The 21,476-nt window shown below is 41.9% G+C and overlaps 1 protein-coding gene across 1 annotated transcript in view; it reads left to right on the forward strand.

Annotated features, from left to right (window-relative positions):
• CCDC83 (coiled-coil domain containing 83) overlaps nt 1-21,476 on the forward strand; it is a 52,442-nt gene that overhangs the window by 4,893 nt on the left and 26,073 nt on the right. The window contains exons 2-6 of the mRNA XM_027532507.1: nt 975-1,051; nt 1,463-1,585; nt 7,410-7,494; nt 15,597-15,759; nt 19,099-19,266. Coding sequence (XP_027388308.1) covers nt 1,491-1,585; nt 7,410-7,494; nt 15,597-15,759; nt 19,099-19,266 — 511 coding nt within the window. The 5' untranslated portion in view covers nt 975-1,051; nt 1,463-1,490. The remainder of the gene's footprint in view (nt 1-974; nt 1,052-1,462; nt 1,586-7,409; nt 7,495-15,596; nt 15,760-19,098; nt 19,267-21,476) is intronic.

A 21,476-nucleotide genomic window follows, 5' to 3' on the forward strand; every position in this document is an offset into this window, starting at 1 on the left:
GAACTTCGCATCAGGTGGCCAAAGTATTGGAGCTTCAGCTTCAGCATCAGTCCTTCCAATGAACACCCAGGACTGATCTCCTTTACGATGGACTGGTTTGATCTCCTTGCAGTCCAAGAGACTCTCAAGAGTTCAGCACCGCAGTTCAAAAGCATCAGTTCTTCACTCAGCCTTCTTTATAGTCCAACTCTCACATCCATACATGACTACTGGAAAAACCATAGCTTTGACTATATGGACCTTTGTTAGTAAAGTGATGTCTCTGCTTTTTAATACACTCCTAGGTCTTCCAAGGAGCAAGCATCTTTTAATTTCATGGCCGCAGTCACCATCCATAGTGATTTTGGAGCCCAAGAAAATAAAGTCTGTCACTGTTTCCATTGTTTCCCCATCTATTTGCCATGAAGTGCTGGGACTAGATGCCTTGATCTTAGTCTTTTCAATGTTGAGTTTTAAGCCAGCTTTTCCACTCTTCTCTTTCACCTTCATCAAGAGGCTCTTTAGTTCCTCTTCACTTTCTGCCATTAAAGGGATATCATTTTCATATCTGAGGTTGCTGTTATTTCTCCCAGAATTTTGATTCCAGTTTGTGAGTCATCCAGCCCAATATTTCACATGATATACTCTACATATAAGTTAATAAGCAGAGTGACAATATACATTAATAAAAATCCAAAGATAAAAATCTGTCAAGAAAAACTATGATCTTAAAAGATGTGCATTAGTACTTATACCAAATTCTCAAAGTGTTCCTCTTTACCATAAAAACTAAAAACAGTGAGTCTGATTTTCCCTTTTAAAAAATATTGTTTTTGATGTTTCTTATTATAAGATACAAAAGCAATTAATAGCTGATAAACAGTCACTGGTAATGAGAATACATTATTTTTATCACTCTTGTTATTTTGCATTTATAAACCTCTTAACCATTTAAAAGACATTTTTATTAAAGTCCTTATATTTGCTCTTTATAGCAACCCTGGCCAAACCTAGTTTCTTTGGATCCCTGTTCTGACTCTTTTGGAGCCAAGTTTCCTGGTCCTCATAAAAGGTTGTGCTTTTGTTTCATCTTAATTTTTAATAACTAAAAGACATTTATTGAGCTGCTGTTATAGGCAGGGCACTCTGCCAAACACTGTGGAGACATGAAATGATTGAAAAAGTTAAATTCTTGCTCTTAATGAAGCTCGATGGGGGCAACAGTTGTTGATGGATCGTTTAAGAGAGTGAGTCTCAGAAAGTTTGGGGTACTGGTCTGGACCTGCTCTAAGCATAGAACTCAGACTCAAGAATCCAATTGATTCCTGATGACCCAGCATTATGGATGATGTCAGCTCTGGGGATACGGGAGCAATCTGGATGGAAGAGCCAGTTTAAAGTTAAGTCCCAGTAGTGCTTTATATGATAAACACAAAGGAACAAAGGATTTATTTATTTTTCCTGTGTCTCTTTTTTCAAGCAGGTATTCTTCTTAATAGCTAAGCAACACAATGGAAACCGCGGCGAAAACAAATAAAAGGGATATTCAAGATGGGCCGCCAAAAGAAGTCAAATTGCCTATCAGTGAAGCACTTCTAGACTATCAGTAAGTTTAGATTATGGAATCCAAAAGTTCTCATACATAAGTGGCAAGCACTGCTAACACTCGCATAACTCCAGCGGAACATGAAGCGCTCCAAAGCTGTCAAGGAAGCTGGATTAGAGGCATAATTTCACTCTCGTGCTATGTGCATTTTTTTTTTAGGTTTTGGCACGTTGGCAGTAACACAAGCCAAGCTATGAAACAGCATTCGTGAATGGGTCTTGGCTCCCTCGCCCCCTCCATTGAATTATTGGTCACCCTCCCTCAAATGCACAGCAACTTGCTGGCTTACCTCTTCAAATAGAGCACACCTCAGTGTCCGTTTACAAAAGAGTAAATGTACACACACTTCTCTTCTTCATTTAACTTTTTATTTCTAGACATTCCAATTTGCATTGTCCTCAAATGCCTACAAATGAAAACCAAATGATTTATAATTATTTTTCATAAGAACGGGCTTCCCTGGTGACTCAGCTGGTAAAGAATCTGCCTGCAATGCAGGAGACCTGGATTCCATCCCTGGGTTGGGAAGATCCCCTGGAGGAGGGAAAGGCTACCCACTCCAGTATTCTGGCCTGGAGAATTCCACGGACTGGATAGTCCCTGAGGTCACAAAGAGTCGGACATGACTGAGCGACTTTCACTTTAATAAGAATATCTTAATATTTCTATCCCAGGAGCTAGAGACGAGACTAGAGGTGATACCTGTTGTTTGTTTGTTTTATCTAACTGATGGAGAGTAAGCCCTTCGATAGCTTTTGAACTTCAACTTTGGGTCCCGGGTAGGTGTTTTAATGTGTAACACTTAGGCAGTGAATGAATACATGTCAGTTTTTTTTTTCAAATAAGAAGGCACTTCATGCCTGTTGAGCAAGTATTTGAATGTTAACCAAATACAGGCAAATCCTGATCACTAGAGGACAACAGTTAACAGGCCCACACGGTCCCTTCCTAACGAAGCACGGGAGATGGACATTAAACACAGTCCGGTCTTTCCTGAAAAATTGCATACCTCTAAAGAAGATGCTACGGAAGAACAGTGTAGGGTGCTCCGCAACAGCATAACCGAAGGATGGGACAGACTCAGTGCGTACATTCTCGGTCATTTCAGTCGCAGGGAGCAGGAAGAGCTCGTCTGAGGGGGCGATGTGGGAGCTGATCTCAGAAAGAGGAGGAACAGATGTATGTTACAGAGCCAGAGCGTGAGGGCCGGAAAGGCTCATGTAAAAGAGGGCGGGTGAGGAAGGGCGTGTCGCAGTCCAGGAACAGAGAGAAGGCAGAGGGAGCGAGAGAGGGCAAGGGCAGGGTCAGATTAGCAGACCCCCGTGGACACGTGGGTCTTGGGAGTAGGAGGCCGTCTATTGGAGGGTGACAAGGTTGAAACTGGGGAGCAATGCTGGAGACCAGGTCTCAACGACATTCGGGGAAAATCCAATGTCCTTCTTGTGAGACTCCGAGTCTGTATGTTCTTTTTAGAAGATGGTGAGTGAGAGGGTCAGAACACTGACAGCACCCACGGGAAGGGACTTTTCACCAAGTGCCCTTTTATTTAACACTGGAGGTAACATTCAGCGACAGCCAGATTCTCCCTGCGCTCGTTTCGCAGCGTAACTGAAGACTTGGCGCACCGTGGCTTCTGAGAGGTGGGCAGAAAGTCCAGCTCCGTGACTGCAGTCTGATTTCTCACCTTTTCCCCACGGCCCACAGGGATGGCATCCAGCTATGGCTCCTTCTCTCTCCTCTGGGTCAGCCAGAGGCCAGTCTTTCTCTTCTTCAACAGAGGTTTCCAAACAGGCGAACATTTAAAAATTCTCATGATCTAGTACAAGACGTAAGTTGAGCATTCGCATGCTTTCCGTTCTCTTCCTTTGTTGAAACTAAATAAACAGCCTCATGGAGTGGAACAGCCTGGGCCTTCCCGCGCCCTTCTGGCGACACTTCAGCTGTTCCCTGAGGTCCCAGGTGACGGGACTTTCGTCACACGATGAATAGTCAAGACGCCCCCCTCACCATCTGAGGAAGGATCATCCAAGGGTCCCCGGCACCATCTTACGTTTCTCTTATACAAATTCAGCCCCTAACAAAGAGCTCAGGGCCCAGAGTAGGTCGTCCATGACTTCTGAGCAACTGAACTTTTCTTAATCTCTCTCAAGAAAATAAGGCCATAGACCTCTGTGGTTGTTGGCGAAGAACTGAGACTGCCAATGTTGAATCTGCAGAGTGATCACATCTTAGTCAGCCTTTTTCCTCAGGGAATTTGTTCCAAGACTCCCAAGGGATGCCTGAAATCATGGATAGTACCGAACCCTTTATATACTATGTCTTTTCTTCACATATACACCTATGATAGAGTTTAATTTCTAAATTAGGCACAGTAAGAGGTTAACAATAAATAATAATAAAATAGAACAGTTCTAACAATATACTATATTAAAGTTATGTGAATGTGGTCTTCCTCTCTCTTTCCCTTTAGCAAAATATCTTATTGCATAATACTAAATCTCTAGGTGACGGTGGTTTTTATTTTCTCCTTTATATTTATTCCCCGCCCTCAACCCAGTTTTCGACAATGAGTATGGACATAGGCATAGCAATAGGTACAGATACAGTTACAGGTTTTAAAAGTATAATAAGTAAGAGTATAGATTCTTTTTTGAAACCCACATTTGTGTTCCTTCTCAGAATTTTTAACAAAATTGCATGGAGGAAGGAAGTTGACACATTACTATGTTAATACTCAATAAACAACCTATAATAAAAATAGGAAAGAGTTTTATTCAAGCCAAACTTAGGGCTGTAGCCCAGGAGACACAGATGCAAGAAGCAGCTGAACTGTGTTCCACTGACTGCAGAATGGGGAGGCTTATGTAGGCAAAAGGGCTTCCTTGGTGCCTCAGTGGTAAAGAATCCACCTGCCAATGCAGGAGATGCAGATTCAATTCCCTGGGTTGGGAAGATCCTCTGGAGAAGGAAATGGCAACCCAGTCCAGGATTCTTGCCTGGAAAATCCCAGGGACAGAGGAGTCTGGTGAGCTGCAGTCCGTGGGCCCAAGAGTCGGACACGAATTAGTGACTTAACAACGACAGCAACATACAGGCCCAAACCACAGTTACATGTTTGTCAAGAATTAGGGTTGGAATTGGTGAGAAGTAAGGGCTCAAAGTAAGGACTTTGGGGCCATAAAATTGCAGCTGGCAGCCCCTGGCAAAAATATTGTTTTGAAAATGGCCGGTGGCATCTTTGAGTTTGATACAGTTCAAAACAGAGTTCTCAGTGATACAGAAGTGTGCCTGAAACTGCATCCAGTGTGGCTGCCCAGCTCCTTTTTGAATGCCTGAACCACAGTTACTCCATTTTCATGTTTAAATGCATACTTTTCTGTCACGGTTAAAGCAGATGAACAATAGATGTTTGACAGGCCTCAGGTTGTTTTAGTCAGCATAAAGTTCAAGCCAAATCAGGAATAAGCCAGGATGACTTCCTCATACCTCAATATGTGAAAATTCCTTCCATCAACTAACATTTTAATAAGGAGGGAAGGGACAAGGTGACAGACGACTGCATTAGTGTTAATTCCATATCACTGTGCTTCAAAACAGTGCAATGCCCTTTTCAAAGCACTTCAGTGTATATTAAGTGCTCAGTATAAATCTCATTGGTTTATTTTCCCACTTGCTTCAGCATTTAGTGTGACATGTGGGTTACTAGGGCACTGAGTAGATAAGGGAGATGGGAAAAGAAGAAGTGTTCAGAGAACAGGGAGGCTTGAGTTCCCACAGTGGCTAATGGTGGGGAGCCCTGAGGCTTAGCTTCCTCTGAAAGTGTTAGTCATTCACTCCTACTCTGTGACCCCATGGACGTAGCCCACACCAGGCTCCTCTGTCCATGGAATTCTCCAGGCCGGAATACTGGAGCGGGTAGCCTTTCCCTTTTGCAGGGAGTCTTCCCGACCCAGGGATCAAAGCCAGATCTCCTGCTTTACAGGTGGATTCTTTACCGTCTGAGCCACCAAGGAAGCCCTGCTTCCTGATAAATTCATCATCTCTGAGGCCTGCGGAGGCTGAAGTGAATTCCCAGGATAGGCTAGGTGAAGTTAAGCCTGCAACTACTGAACAGTCCACAAGGGGGCCGTTGAAGCAGCCAAACATTCAGGGCATCTTAGAATCCACCCCACCCCCAGGCTTGCTGATGCCACTCAGACCTCTCCGAACTGCCCCCTGCAGAAGCAACTCAAGGCAAAGCCTAAAGGATTTACTCACTTTAAAAATGCTTTTCGCCTTCATTTGGAAAGAAAGAGCTTTATTTTTCTCTCTACTAAATTTCAATTCAGTTCAGTTCAGTCGCTCAGTCGTATCCGACTCTTTGCAACCCCATGAATCGCAGCACGCCAGGCCTACCTGTCCATCACCAACTCCCGGAGTTCACTCAAACTCACGTCCATCGAGTCGGCGATGCCATCCAACCATCTCATCCTCTGTCCCCTTCTCCTCCTGCCCCCAATCCCTCCCAGCATCAGAGACTTTTCCAATGAGTCAACTCTTCGCATGAGGTGGCCAAAGTACTGGAGTTTCAGCTTTAGCATCAGTCCTTCCAAAGAAATCCCAGGACTGATCTCCTTCAGAATGGACTGGTTGGATCTCCTTGCAGTCCAAGGGACTCTCAAGAGTCTTCTCCAATACCACAGTTCAAAAGCATCAATTCTTCAGCGCTCAGCTTTCTTCACAGTCCAACTCTTACACCCATACATGACCACTGGAAAAACTGTAGCCTTGACTAGACCGACCTTTGTTGGCAAAATCAACAAAGTTTACAATATAACAAATATAAACGATATTCCAGGGGAAGGACTGAGGACATAACATTAAAATTCACCTGAAATTTACTGAGTACTTACTTTATGCTAGAAACATGCACATATGATTTCTTATTTTCATCTTTATAAAATACATAGAGCTGGGTGGGTGTTGTTATCTCTCTCTTGACAGCTTGGAAACTGAAGTTCAGAGAATTGACTTGTTGAGGTCATGTAGGTAAGAAGTGGAAGAGACAAGATTGAAAAGCAGAGTTTTCTCATTTTGTAAATACTCCTCTGTTCACTACACCACAGAGGTGCTATATATATATATATTTATATTTATATATATTTAATAGAGGCAAGGGATTTACATTGGGCTAGTTCTGTTCCTTTATTTTGGTCTCAGATTTAAAGTGGTAAGATTTATGAGGTAATAGAGATACCCTTAACTCTTCAAATACATATCAAATTGCCTATACCAGAGTCTTCCCATGCTTTCTATACTTTATACCTAACAGACATTCAACAAATACTTGTTTGGTATTTTAAAAATGTACTTGTGTCAAGAAAGAAACCTTTTACTGTTTATGGACAAGATGGTATCCTAATGAACTTGACCAATAGGTCAGCCTGGCTTACCCTACTGTAAGAAGCTGTGCTTGTCCCTGTAAAGTCTTTGTCTTGTCATTTTTGTCTGAATGTTTTTGGATTTCCAGGAAGCATCTTTTCTGTATGCCCTTTCCTGGGTTCTTTTTATGCTGAATTATTTATAGATAATGAGAAAGTATAAAAGTTATGACTATGAAATAAAAATGGGGATTGATATTTTTTAAAACTTGAAGTTATCTCTCTAATACATATTTTAGTGAGTAAAATATACTATTTACAACATCAGTAAAGATTCTTATCCCTAAACAGGGTTTTATAGTATATTTAATACTTTATTTCAAGTCAAATAGTATAATTTAAAAATTTTCTTTCATTAATTTTTCCTAAAGGAAATAATTGTAACACATTATTTCTGTTATTAGCTGTCAAATAAAGGAAAACGCACTAGAACGATTTATGGCTCGAATAAAGAAACTTAGAGAAAAGAATCAAAAGTATCATGAAAGAGTGAGTATAAAATATAAAGCCGATATCTAGTCATTAAACATTTATGCAAATGCTTAAAATTTTTTTGAGTTATAATGAAATGAACTCTAGGAAATTATCTTCTTTAGTGCTTAGAGCTGATTAATTTACAATATATTTAAATGTATTTTTGTACATGCGACGCAAGAGGGTACTGCTGTTTCTATTTATTAATTATAATGTCAAAGGAAGTCACCTTGAATTGTGTTATTTAGATCATGAGGACACTGAATCTTATGTTAAAAAATGTGAAGCTCTGCAACCCCATTTATTTTTTAATTTCTTATTTAACCAAACTATAATCCTGAAAGACGATGCTATGAAAGTGCTGCACTCAATATGCCAGCAAATTTGGAAAACTCAGCAGTGGCCACAGGACTGGAAAAGGTCAGTTTTCATTCCAATCCAAAAGAAAGGCAATGCCAAAGAATGCTCAAACTACTGCACAATTGCACTCATCTCACACGCTAGTATAGTAATGCTCAAAATTCTCCAAGCCAGGCTTCAGCAATATGTGAACCATGAACTTCCAGATGTTCAAGCTGGTTTTAGAAAAGGCAGAGGAACCAGAGATCAAATTGCCAACATCTGCTGGATCATCGAAAAAGCAAGAGAGTTCTAGAAAAAAATCTACTTCTGCTTTATTGACTATGCCAAAGCCTTTGATTGTGTGGATCACAAGAAACTGTGGAAAATTCTTCAAGAGATGGGAATACCAGACCACCTGACCTGCCTCTTGAGAAACCTATATGCAGGTCAGGAAGCAACAGTTAGAACTGGACATGGAACAACAGGCTGGTTCCAAATAGGAAAAGGAGTACGTCAAGGCTGTATATTGTCCCCCTGCTTATTTAACTTCTATGCAGAGTACATCATGAGAAACGCTGGGCTGGAAGAAGCACAAGCTGGAATCAAGATTGCCAGGAGAAATATCAACCCCTTGGGAAACGAGGATTCCTGTCTTCCTCTTGGGGCAAATTTGTCCATTTGTTCAGCAAATACGTGCTAGGCAAGACAACCCTGATGTTGTCATGATTCTGAAGGACCAGGCACTTGCAGCAGGAACTAAGAAACTGAGGTCGATGGATGAGAGTGGAAGGGGAAGTCTGGCTGCAGCACTTGGAGACAGGTCCCACTTAGAGAGGTCCCAGGGCACAGGAGAGTGAGCTGCCACCAGGAGGCCCATGCACACCCCACAGTGATCAGCACTGGAACCCCAGCTAGCTTTGGGACTTCTGTTTGGTTGTGGAAAGGACAATGGATCAGGACTGAGGAACCACTTTCCCATAACCCATCAAGTGGAGCCAGAGACAATGTTCCTGTTTCCAGGAGGATTAGCTCAAGACTGTGATAGGTCTAAGTTGGCTCTTGGAGTTATCAGTGGACCCAGCAGTGAAGAGCATAGGAAGACAGACTAGCTCAACTGTATTTATCTATTTATTTCCATGTGCACTGCTATTGCGACAGTTTAAGCCAGCATCGTCTCTTACCCATCCTTTCTCTAACCAGCACATTTTCCACAAAGCAACCAGAATGGCCCTTGGAATATGGCAAACCTTTCAGTGCTTAAAATCCCACAGTGGCTTCCTGCTGCACAGAAAATAAAATCCATAGATCTTCCTGAAGCCTTCAAGGTCCTTCAAAATTTGACCTCTACTCACCTCTCCAATTCACCTGCAGCCATCCCATCCTTTGCTTACCCCTGTTTCTTTTAAATCGGAGAAAATGTTGGCACCCCACTCCAGTACTCTTGCCTGGAAAATCCATGGACGGAGGAGCCTGGTAGGCTGCAGTCCATGGGGTCGCTAGAGTCAGACACAACTGAGCGACTTCACTTTCACTTTTCACTTTCATGCATTGGAGAAGGAAATGGCAACCCACTCCAGTGTTCTTGCCTGGAGAATCCCAGGGACAGGGGAGCCTGGTGGGCTGCCATCTATGCGGCTGCACAGAGTCAGACACGACTGAAGTGACTTAGCAGCTTCTTTTAAATATTATGAAGCCCATCTTTTTCTCACTATGGTACCTTTACAACAAAGAGGCCGTTTCCTCTTCCCAGAATGCTCTTCTCTTGGGTAGCTCCTCTTTATTCCCCCCATCTTAGCTGGGATATTGCATAAAAATATTTCTTTGTTATTTAAATAAAAGCCCTTTAGGTAGCAGCAATCAAATCTTATCTTTGTTTCTCCAAAGGGCCCAGCATGAGTAGGTGTTCAATAAATATTTGTTGGGTTGATCCACAAGTACCAGTGGGAGGAAAAAATTTTGAGGTCACAGATATTTAAATTGCTAAGTTTAACATGACTCGTTAGCAAGATACATTTTTCTCTGCAGTTAGTCCAAATCAGAAATGTCCAAATCGGACAAGTTATGCCCTCTTCTTTCATCGTTTCTTCCTATGCATTTAGCTTTGTTTAGATGATTACCCCGATCTTTCTTTCCTTCTCTGTCTGCATTCATTGCTCCTCTGCAGCACTAGCCATCTCACAGCTCACTGTGCCCACGTCCTTACTTCCCAGGACACACTTCACTCCTACTGTTCCCCTACAACCGCTCCAGCGAAAGTTGTGCTGACCAATTAGCCAGGCCCAGTGTACTCTATTGGAGAAGGGCATGGCAACCCACTCCAGTATTCTTGCCTGGAGAATCCCACAGACAGAGGAGCCTGGCAGGCCACAGTCTGTGGGATCGCAGAGTCGGACATGATTGAGTGACTAGCATTACATGAATGTACTCTTCGAGGCCTAACCTTACACCTCACTCCTCCGGCAGTCACTCCTGGCGTCCTGAAACTCTTTTTTCTTTGGGCTCCAGGACATCACTCTTTCTTGAATTTACTTCTACTTCTCTGATATTTCTTCTTTTTCTTTTTTTTCATTGTTTTTTCCCCTCAAATAGGAAAAGAAACTACCTTTAAATTAGAGTGTTTATTCCCACCCTTTAATTAGAGTATTTATCAATGTTCTGATCTTAAATGTACTCTTTCACTCTAAACTCTCTCTGGATCATCTTATTTAACATCATGGCTTCAGATGCCATCTTTGTGGTGATATGTCTCATATGCATATGTGACAGAATTTATAATCCTACTGAAAGGGTTCCTGACCCAATTCCAACTTGTGTGTGTGGAGGCTTCCCCTCACCAACAAGTGATTCTCTCTGACACTTACCTACCTGGAGATAGAATCACATTCCACAGGTAAAGGGCTCAGTCCCACAAGACCACCCTGCACTTCAGATGCCAGTTACCAGTCCAGGGTGTTACTTGTACATATGGTTGACTGGCTATAAATCAGGGGCTTTCACAACCCCATCCTCTTCAGGTTCGATTAACTTACTAGGATGGCTCACAGAACCAGGAAAACCCATTTACTCACTAGATCATTAAAAAGGTATTAAAGGCTATGAATCGACAGTCAGATGAAGAGATACAGAGAGCAGAGTGAAGTGAAAGTTGCTCAGTCGTGTCCAACTCTTTGCAACTTCATGGAGTTCTCCAGGCCAGAATACTGGAGTGGGTAGCTATTCCTTTCTCAACCCAGGGATCAAACCCAGGTTTCCGACTTTGCACACGGATTCTTTACCGGCTGAGCCATCAGGAAGCCCCTAGAGAGCAAAGTACCAAACAAAAGAGCTTCTGCCCTTGCGGAGCTTGGGGTCTGGCCCAGCAGCACTTGGAAACTCTCTGGGAAAGGACCAAAAGATGTTCCTTTTCCAGGTTTTAATGGAGGCTTCATTACATAATCGTGATTGACTAGATCCTTGGCCAGTAGCAGTTGATTCCACCTCAAGTCCCTCTCCTGTCCCTGGGAATCAACGCGAGGGACTGCAATCCTCTAATAACTTGATCAGTTCTCCTGGCAATCAGGCCCCCTCCCTTTCTCTCTCCCAGATTCAAAAGTCACTTTCATTAACATAAACCCAATTATGATGGCAGAAAATTCCATGGGTTTTGGTCACTGTGGGCTAGGAACTATGGTTGAAAATCATTTTTAAAAAACCCATAAGAATATATCTAAGAAATACAGATATATATTTATATATCTATGTATATATATTTATATCATAAATTTATCATATCTATTTATGCTCTTTGGAAGGAAAGCTATGACAAACCTAGACAGTGTATTAAAAAGCAGAGACATCACTTTGCAACAAAGGTCCATCTAGTCAAAGCTATGGTTTTTCCAGTAGTCATGTACAGATATGAGAGCTGGACCATAAAGGCTGAGTGCCAAGAAATTGATGCTTTCAAATCGTGGTGCTGGAGAAGACTCTTGAGCAAGACTCTCAAGAGTCTTCTTGAGCAAGAAGACTCTTGCTGACCCTTGGACAGCAAGGAGATAAAACCAGTCAATCGTAAAGAAAATCAACCCTGAATATTCATTGGAAGGACTGATGCTGAAGCTCCAATACTTTGACTACCTGATGCGAAGAGCTGACTCACTGGGAAAGACACCGATGTTGGGAAAGATTGAGGGCAGGAGGAGAAAGTGGACAACAGAGGATGAGATGGTTGGGTGGCATCACTGACTCAATGGACACGAGTTTCACTATCAGGAGACAGTGAAAGACAGAGGAGCCTGGTGTGCTGCAGTCCTTGGGGTCGCAAAGAGTTGGACACAACTTAGTGACTGAACAACAAAGAAATACATTTTAGTCACCTGAGTGACCAAAGATATACATACATATATTTCTTATAAATGACAGTATCACAACCATACACTAAAAAGAAAAAAATGTAAAAACTGGTGCAATAGAAATAAAATATCTAGTTCAATTAGTAACATTGTACCAATGTCAGTTTCCTGGCTTTGATGCTGTGCTCTCATTAGATAAGATGTTACCATTTGGGAAAGCTGGGTGGACAGTAGAGGGGAATTGTGTGTCCTATTTTGGCAACTTCTATTCTTGTTCTTGTGAGTCCAAAATTTTTAAAAGGCCATGAGATGGCCTTATAACAAAACAAAAACAATCCTTCCTTTGTAGCTTAGATACTAAATCTCCTTTCTTCTATTTATAATATGATAATTAGTCTTACCTCAAATAATAAATTTACTTCATAAGATAAATGTCTTCTTTTTAAGCATATTGGTGGATATATTTAAATTTATTTTTCAGTATATCACTCAAAATAATTTTTCAGATATAGTGAACTTTGCAACACCGTCAGACACCTTTCTTTTCTATTTGAAATTCATACAGGATTTGGGAAGTTTAATATAGATGTTATTAAATGCTTATGGCCTTTTAGATTCTTAGGAATACATAAGAGCTGTCAAAACTCCCTATGGACATCTCATCTTCAGTTTTATTCTGAAGTTTGTTGTTTTTGGTCAGCTTGTTGTTTACCCCAACTTTTATCAACACCTCAGGGAGCTGTGGGCTTCCCAGGTGGCAGAGTGGTAAGGAATCCACCTGCCAATGCCGGAGACACAAGCGATGAGGGTTCAGTCCCTGGTCAGGAAGATCCTCTGAAGGAGGAGATGGCTAGCTACTCCAGTATTTGTGTCGAGAAAAGTCCATGGACAGAGGAGCCTGGCAGGCTACAGTCCATAGGGCTTCAAAGAGCCGGACACAACTGAGTGCACACACACACACATACACACGCGCACACACACACACACACACACACACACACACACGGAGCTGTAATGTTCAACAACTGTTGATTGTTTTTGACAAGCCAATCTGGGAAAAGGCTGTTAAGACACTGGGTAAGCTCTGAGTCAGGTCAAATAAAGACAAGGCTTGCCAGTGGGATCTTCCAGGGAATTACCAGATAAGTCAAATAATGGCCCTTATTTAGGAACTTGGCTTTGCAAGAGTTCTGCCTCTCTTACTTCTCTCCCCGACCCTCAGCCACAGGCTGCTAGATTGCTGGGTTTTGCCATAATTGTGGGGCTGTTGGTTTTTAGGGTAAGTTTGAAATGCCACGAAACTCACTGTTCTTACTAAGATTCAACCATTTTTCTTGAATAAACACTCCCTGGAACTTACTGCAAAGGCTTTAATTTCCAGAGTTCTGAAAAGTTGATTTTGCCAATTTTTGCCAATTTTTTCTCATTGCCTTTATGAAGAAGCGGATTTTCAGCAGTCTTACTCCACCACTTCTGTTTATGTCATTCTCTACAAGATTTTACAAAATTAGAAGGAAAGAAATTCCGTTTTCAGATATATATCATATCATGAATTCTTTGGTACTAAAAATTCTTCAGAGATAGAATTCAGATACTTTAGAATATTGCAAACAAAAAATCAGAGAAGTTAAACTGCGGGATTTTGAACACCATATATTTTTCATCTTTATTTCTATTTTTTTAAATCACTCAAAGCCTGTCCAGTCTGTCTTTTTGTTTTTTGGCTATATTTATCAATACTGAGCATCATAAAGTTAATTGTTTGTTGCTTTTGTTCAGTTTATCAAAGTTTTAAATTAAAATTCTAAAGCATTGATATGACAATCATGTCATACAGCCTGTGGAATGACTTAAAGAGCATTAAAGTTACGTTAAAATCCTCTCAGGAGTTTATTAAACTAGTGTCTATTTTGCTAAACAATTTTAAGAAATCAAATTTTTCAGCCATCAACTTTAAAGTTTGTTGGATTCAATATTAAAGACCTGGGTTTTAGTAGGCTGCAGCACTATCAATAAATCACAGATATTTAGATTATCAGAAAGAATTTGGCTACCCAAAGTGTGGGCTGTGGCCCAGCAGGTTTGGCATCATCTGTAATGTATGAGAAATGCAGAATTACAGGCATCGTACCAAACTTAATCAGCATCTGCATTTTTAACAAGGTCCCCAAGTGCTGGGTATACACATTGAAGTTTCAGAAGTATTGGCTTAGAGAATCAATTTTAAGAAAGAAAATATTCTTACAGTAGAGTATCTATGAAGGTTGCTGCTGCTGCTGCTAAGTCACTTCAGTCGTGTCTGACTCTGTGCAGCCTCATAGATGGCAGCCCACCAGGCTCCTCCGTCCCTGGGATTCTCCAGGCAAGAACACTGGAGTGGTTTGCCATTTCCTTCTCCAATGCGTGAAAGTGAAAAGTGAAAGTGAAGTTGCTCAGTCATGTCCGACTCTTAGCGACCCCATGGACTGCAGCCTACCAGGCTCCTCCATCCATGGGATTTTCCAGGCAAGAGTACTGGAGTGGGGTGCCATTGCCTATGAAGGTTAAGAGAATAAAAACATGAATGTCAGAAATAAAATATAATGTTGAAAAACTATAGTAAAGAGAATGTTAAATTATAGGAAAATAAGGAATTTTTAAAAGTAGTATTAGAATATTTTAAATATATACATTTTGTTAGGTTTAAGAAATTGAAGGAAAGACCCCAGGGAAGTGAGTATTAAAACTTAAAGGGAGAGAAAAAAAAAAAAGGAAGGCTAAGAAAAGTACAAGAAATATGTATTAAGTTGACACACAATAAAATATCTCTACATATACATAATAAACTAGCAAGGGCAAAAATAAACTCTAAGTTGATTAAATAAGAAACATGGAAACGTGGACGGGATATTCACAAGAAGAACACAGTTCATGTTTCAAGTGTGGAGTATTGGAATGGTGAGTGATCATCACCCCAGAAGAAGAGAATTAGGGTCACTTGTGAGAAAAGCAAAAAATAATGTAAATCCCACAAGAGCAGTACTTTTGTCTATTTTGTTCATGGATATATGCCTAGTGTCTAGATACTCCTGGCATATGGTAGATAACTCCATAAATATTGAATAAATGAATGATGTTTCCTAGAAAAGAAAGATAATTTGTGGGAGTTGAAGAAATTGACCTCTGAAGTCTAATTTTAATGTTCATTGATCCTATGATAGGGCGATAGACTGGCAGATTATTAACACAGGTTTTAAAATGAAACTGTCTCTTCAGTGATTACTGATTTGATGGATTTAATTTTGAGTCTTCCATCTTCCACATGCTCTTTGGAGATACTATTGAATAAATTATTTCATTAACTATTTCTTATTTTGCAAGCCTCAGCATGAGATTCTGTTTTGAGGGAAAACAATGGAGATACTTCAGCAGAGGTAATTAACAACTCTTTGATATTCACGACAGAATAAACGCTTAAAGGATGAACAAATTTGGCACATACGGAACCTACTGAAGGAACTCAGTGAAGAGAAGTCAGAGGGATCCGTAGTTGTAACAAGAGAGGAGGTTGAAAACGCAATGAAGGAAAAATGGAAGTTTGAAAGAGACCAGGAACAAAACTTGAAAGGTGATTTAGGAACTTAGAAAATTATCATAAAGCCATATCAAGTTATTTCTTGAATGTATCAATGCTTTTGTCTCCTAATATGTTCAAAATGCCGTGGACATACTTCAAAGGGCATCATTACTGCCACAACCACAAACCCACAAATGTAGGTAAGTGGGTGAGAGAAGGAAATAGCAAAGTGGGTGGAGATAATGAAGCCAAGTGAGGAGGAGGAAGAGCAGTGGTCAGAAACACAGACCAAAGCCCTCTGGCCTTTAACACCAGCCCGCATCCTGTGAGGCGCCACCCCGAACTCCAGGCAGCGGTGATCTGCTCTTTTGCGGGGAAATTGTCTTGTTTGGTGTCTTCAATGGCTTCAGCCTCCGTTCAGACTTGGGAATGTAAGGGGAGTATAAAGCTTCCTCCCCAGCCCCAGTATCTCTAAGGAAGCTAAACCCCCTATTTAGATGGGGAAAGAGGGATTGGATTTGGAAAAGGGGACGTTTACAGGACGTGGATAGAAATGATGCTGGTACAGAAGGTGAAAGACGCAGGACATAGTCTTGCCAGGGGCTCAGGAGGTACCAGGGTCCTGAGAGCTGGACCCTCAGTGTTGACACAAGCACTGAAAAAAAATTCCTATTCCTTCATCTTGAGCTTGCTGCTCAGATTTCTAGATTTTTTTTTTTTGCCAGAACCTCTATAAATACCATCCCTGCCAGGAACCTGGAAAACAGGGGAGAGACTGGAGTGGTACCAGAAAGCAGTGTGAGAACCTGAGAGGCAAAAACGAGGGGTAGATGTTCCTGGATTTCCCCAAGCTCTCTAGAGAGCCCACTTACTCAAGCACTTGGCCGGGAGAGGCCCTCCATTCGTAGAGAGTTGTCGTTTTGGGTGAAATAGTTACCAAGGCCCCTGGTCAGTCAGCAGGCTTCATTTTTAGGGGCTATCCACCACTGTTCCATAAGCCTGCTCTGGCTGAGCCCCTGTAGTGATAGCAGTGACGTGACGGCACGAGGTGGTGGATGCGTTTCCTGGCCGGGCCCGTCTCCGGGAGAATCCTGCAAGGGATGCTTTACAAACTCTCTAGAGACGGGTGTGAGACCTCAGCCGATGCTCAGACATGCTCACTAAGCTGCCTTTGCAGGGAATGGTCCGGTTAGTGGAGGTGTGCCTGTCTGCGGTCTGGGCTGGGGCTGGGGTGTGTGGCACCCAAGACTGGGGACATGCTGGGTGACTAAGAATTGGAGGGCTGGGCATGTGCGGTGGTCCAAGGGAGAAAGAAGCCCATGGATGCTGATGAAGAGAGGGAAAGGGAGGGAACAGATGTGTCTACAAGGGGTCTCTGAGGCTGTCACGGTCGGCACCAGGCAGTCACCTGCAACTCAGTTGAGTTCATGGAACAGCGGCTGCAGCTCCGCCAGCAGCCTGGGACAGTGCAGAGCCTCTGAGCCATCTGGACCTGCTGAGTCAGAGTCTACATTTGGACAAGGTCACAGGGGGTTTCTGTGCATAGTCAAGTTTGAGAAGTGCTGACGAAACTCCCCTCTTCCAACGTTTACCTGGGATGCTTTCAGTTGCAAGGATAAAAATCCAACCCAGACTAGTCCAAGCATAAAGAAGATGTTAATCTCTTCAAGTAACCAGACAGAAAAGGCAGGGCGCTACTGAGCTGACTCCAGAGCCTCACTTGCTGTCAGAGCTCAGCTTCCTTTTATTTGTCTCCCTCTCTTGCTCCTCCCCCCCATCACCCCCTCTTTCTAGCCCACCCTCTCCCTCCACACACTGCCCCTCTCATCCCTCTTCTCTCTCTGTCTTCCCCTGGAAAGCTGGCTCCTTTTCCTGAGAATGTTCTCCCTGTGAGTCTAGAACTCTGACCACAGACACCTCTGAACGTACATCCTTATAACCTCAAAGTGGAGTGGAGACAAAAAAAGATATGTTTTCTACCAGTTTCAGTGAAAGCATCTCTAGGGAAGGACTCTGAGCCGAGGCGTAGCTTGGGGTGCACGCTCAGCCTTGGACCAATCCCTCTGGCCAGGAAAAGGGACGTCTGTAGTCAGTGTATTTACATGACGAGGGATAGGAGACATGTGTTACTAGACGAGAAGGGAGAGAGGGGTGCTAAGAAAGCAGAACAGCAGCTGCTGCCCCCATCTGTCTTTCAAAAGCTTCAGTGACATCAACCAACCCTCCCCGCAAAGACTGAATGTGGTGCAGGGCTGAGTCCGGGCAGTCTGCTCACAGAGGACAGCTGATCACTGGCGCCTAGTGTTCTTAATTGTTTAATAACAAGAACCACTTGTTAAGGGAATTAAAAAATGTATAATCTTATATTTTGAATACTAATATGTTAAGTATGTATTAAAAATGTATTATTATCACGCCTTCGACAAAGACATGTCTGGAGTCCTTCTGGATGTTTGAGCTGAAGAGCATCTCTCTGGCCTGAAAGAATGCTTTATTCATTTTGTAAATACTTATTGAGCCTCAACTAATGGCCAGATTCTCTGCCAAGTGCTGGGTTGACCGAGATGAATAAAATGTCTTGTCCTCAGGAGCTCTCAAACAAGATGGGGCAGGGCAGTGAGTCAAACAGCCATTAAGTTCATTGTACCTGGTTTTGGTGATGCTTCCTTTTCCAGAATATTCAGCAGCTTGATACTCAGCCTAAAGACTGATACTCAGCGTGAAGCCTAAGTACACTGGGGGCGAATTGGAAGTTTATATGATGAGACAGCTCCAAATTTGTACACATTTAACTGAGGAACTTAGCTTTCACTCTGAAGTCTTAACTCGGTGGCGACTGGGAAGAGCGGTGATTATGACTATCATATGCTGTCATTTCACACAAGGAAAGCTCAAAGAGTTGATCTGTAAATGATGGAATCAAACAATGTACTTAACAAAAAAAAGGTTACCAAGGACAGAAGAAGGATGTAAGTTGGAATTACTTTGCCCAGAGACATAATGACCAGAAAAATGACAATTTACAATAAAAAGTGTATGTGAAATAATACATTGTATAAAACAGGATGCTTATCAAGCTATCACAGGCATAATTTAAACTTGTGGGTCCCTAGGCATATAGGTTGATTGCATATTGTCATTCTCGGTCACAGCCCCAAACCACACCATCTACTTTAAAATTGGAAGTTTATTTTTACTGAGATTTTGAATCATGAGGGATAGATAAACAATAGTTTGAATAGTTTAGATTTCCCTAAATTGTAGATATAAAGTTGTATTTAAGAGTTGATATTTTCATATCAGACTTTAACTTCACAAAATCAGAGTGCCACATAATGATGGTTGCAAGAACAACAGAAATGACCCCAAATCTTGATGTTCTTTCAACAGATATGCGCATCCAAATAAGTAATGCTGAGAAGCTATTTCTTGAGAAACTCAGTGAGAAAGAATATTGGGAGGAATACAAGAATGTAGGGAGTGAACAGCATGGTAAACTCATTACCTCCTTACAGAACGACATCAACAGAGTTAAGGAGAATGCCGAGAAAATGTCAGGTCAGTTGCAAGAAAACTGATTCAGATTCAATTTAAAAAAAATCTTTAGGGGGCAGACATTTAGTGAAAGGAAGAAAGAGGTGCTCTGGAATCATCCATCACGCTCTGCTGTCAGCATGAGCACTACGAGTAAGGATACAGTGGAGGAAGTAAAGAAACTATCCCAGAACTACCTGTTGAACTGAGGAGGGGAAGTGAAGGGATGGTTGTGTGGGCAGAAACCCTGCCACTGACTTTGAGAAAGAAGCTGCATTCAGTGGGTGGGGTCTGCATGCTCTCATACCTGGCTCTGGGTCAATTCCACCGCGGAAGGAGGGTCCTGGAAAGGGGTCGTATTAGAGAAGAAATTCACCTGAGGCCAGCTAGGGCAACCTACCCAGGCTGGACAACCAGAATCATTATAGAAAAATGGCCAAGTAAATGCTAAGTTGTAGTCGGGAGAAAACCGGAGCACAAACACGGGACAGGAAAGGAAGAGGGTGGAGCAGGAAGGCATCAGGGGACAGACCTTACTGGAGGCCACCTGTCTGTCCCTGAGGCTGAGCAGAGTGCCTTCAAAGAACACCAGAGACCCAGAGACACAGAGGTCATAGGGTAGGACAAACGGGAGAAATCTGGCCTCGAAGAGCAGTGTGGGTGGATGGCAGTTCTAAACCCAGCGGGTCCTGGAGGCTTGTTCTGTGGGAGGAGGGTTTATGTGGGTATCCCAATATGCCCTCTGAGGCTCTGCCTGGTCACCCCGCTTCTGGACCAATTTTCCAGTGTGTTTCTCAATTCAGGGCCTCTGCACCACATCGGTGGTATAAATTTGGCCCTAAATCAGTCTGCAGTTGGAGTTAAAATATTTCAAAAGGTTCTTCTCCCCCAAAAGAAGAGACACCCTCCTGCGCTTGTCTGTTCCCCCAGCCACTGAGATCCCCTTTCTAGATAGAAACACCATTGTTAGTTCCTTATGTAACCTTTCAGAAAGATCCTGTTCATGTCTCAGAATATACATGTATGTTACAAAACAGCATGCTACAGATGCAGTTTTTCACTTATTCATTCAAGGAACAATATGGACGTCCTTACAGACCGGTACATGTTAATACTGCCTCATCCCCCCAATGTCTCCTTTGTTTTACTGTACTATAATTTTTTTAACTACTCCCCTATTCATAAGCATTTAGGTTATTTCCTGTCTTACTATTACAAAGAATTCTGCCATGACTGTCCTTACACAATCTCATTTTACTGTGACAAATATCCTTGTATATATGTAATTTCATTTATGTGTATCTCTAAAGGGAAACGGCTGGCCCAAACAGCCCATTCATTTTTATTTTGATAGGCATGGCCCTCTGTAGATGCTGTCCCAAGTGTATTCCTGCTGGTGTGGTGAGGGTGTCTGTTTTCCCGCTTCAACAACAAGGGATGTGATCCGCCTTTCTGTTCTTTGACAGTCTCATAGGCAGACAGTGGTAACTCACTATAGCTTTAATTTCCATTTCTCTTCCTATAAGCAACAGCGAATATCTTTTCATAAACTCAAGAACCATGTGGATTTCCTTTCTGTTCTCATCCTTTGTTCATTTTTCCATTGTGTTGTGGAACTCTGTACTTTCCAAGGAAATTAGCTCTTTAAATGTGATTTAAGGTGCAAATATTTCCCCCTTCATTATCAGTCTTCTGTCTGTGTGGTGTTTGCATGAGGAAAATTTATAGTTTTATAGTACCCAATTTATCAGTCTTTGATTTTATTGAAATTACAAATATGTTCTCTAATATTTTCTTCTAGAATTTATTATATCTTCATCTTTATATTTAAATCTCTGATTTTTTGTGTGTGAAGTAGGAAACCAACTTTCTTTTTTGCCAGATGGCTTTCCAGTTGTCTCAACATCATCTATTAAATGAGCCATTTTTACCCTATGATCCACAATGATGACTTTATCACACTTTCATTTCCCATGTGTGTTTGGCTCTCTTTCTACATTTTCTATTCTGTTCCATGGATCTATGTATTTGTACAACAACGCCATAGAGGGAAGTCCCTGCCAGTCCAGTGGTTAAGACTTGATGCTTTCACTGCTATAGGCCCAGGTTCAATCCCCAGTTGGGGAACTAAGATTCCATAAGACATGCAGCATGGCCAAAAGAAAATGTTACTGTTCAAGTGTATTTTTAAAAATTTTAATAGTTTTCCAGCATTCATTTAATAATTTTCTAGC

The sequence above is a fragment of the Bos indicus x Bos taurus genome, chromosome 29 (assembly GCF_003369695.1).
Source record: "Bos indicus x Bos taurus breed Angus x Brahman F1 hybrid chromosome 29, Bos_hybrid_MaternalHap_v2.0, whole genome shotgun sequence".
Taxonomy (NCBI): Eukaryota; Metazoa; Chordata; class Mammalia; order Artiodactyla; family Bovidae; genus Bos; species Bos indicus x Bos taurus.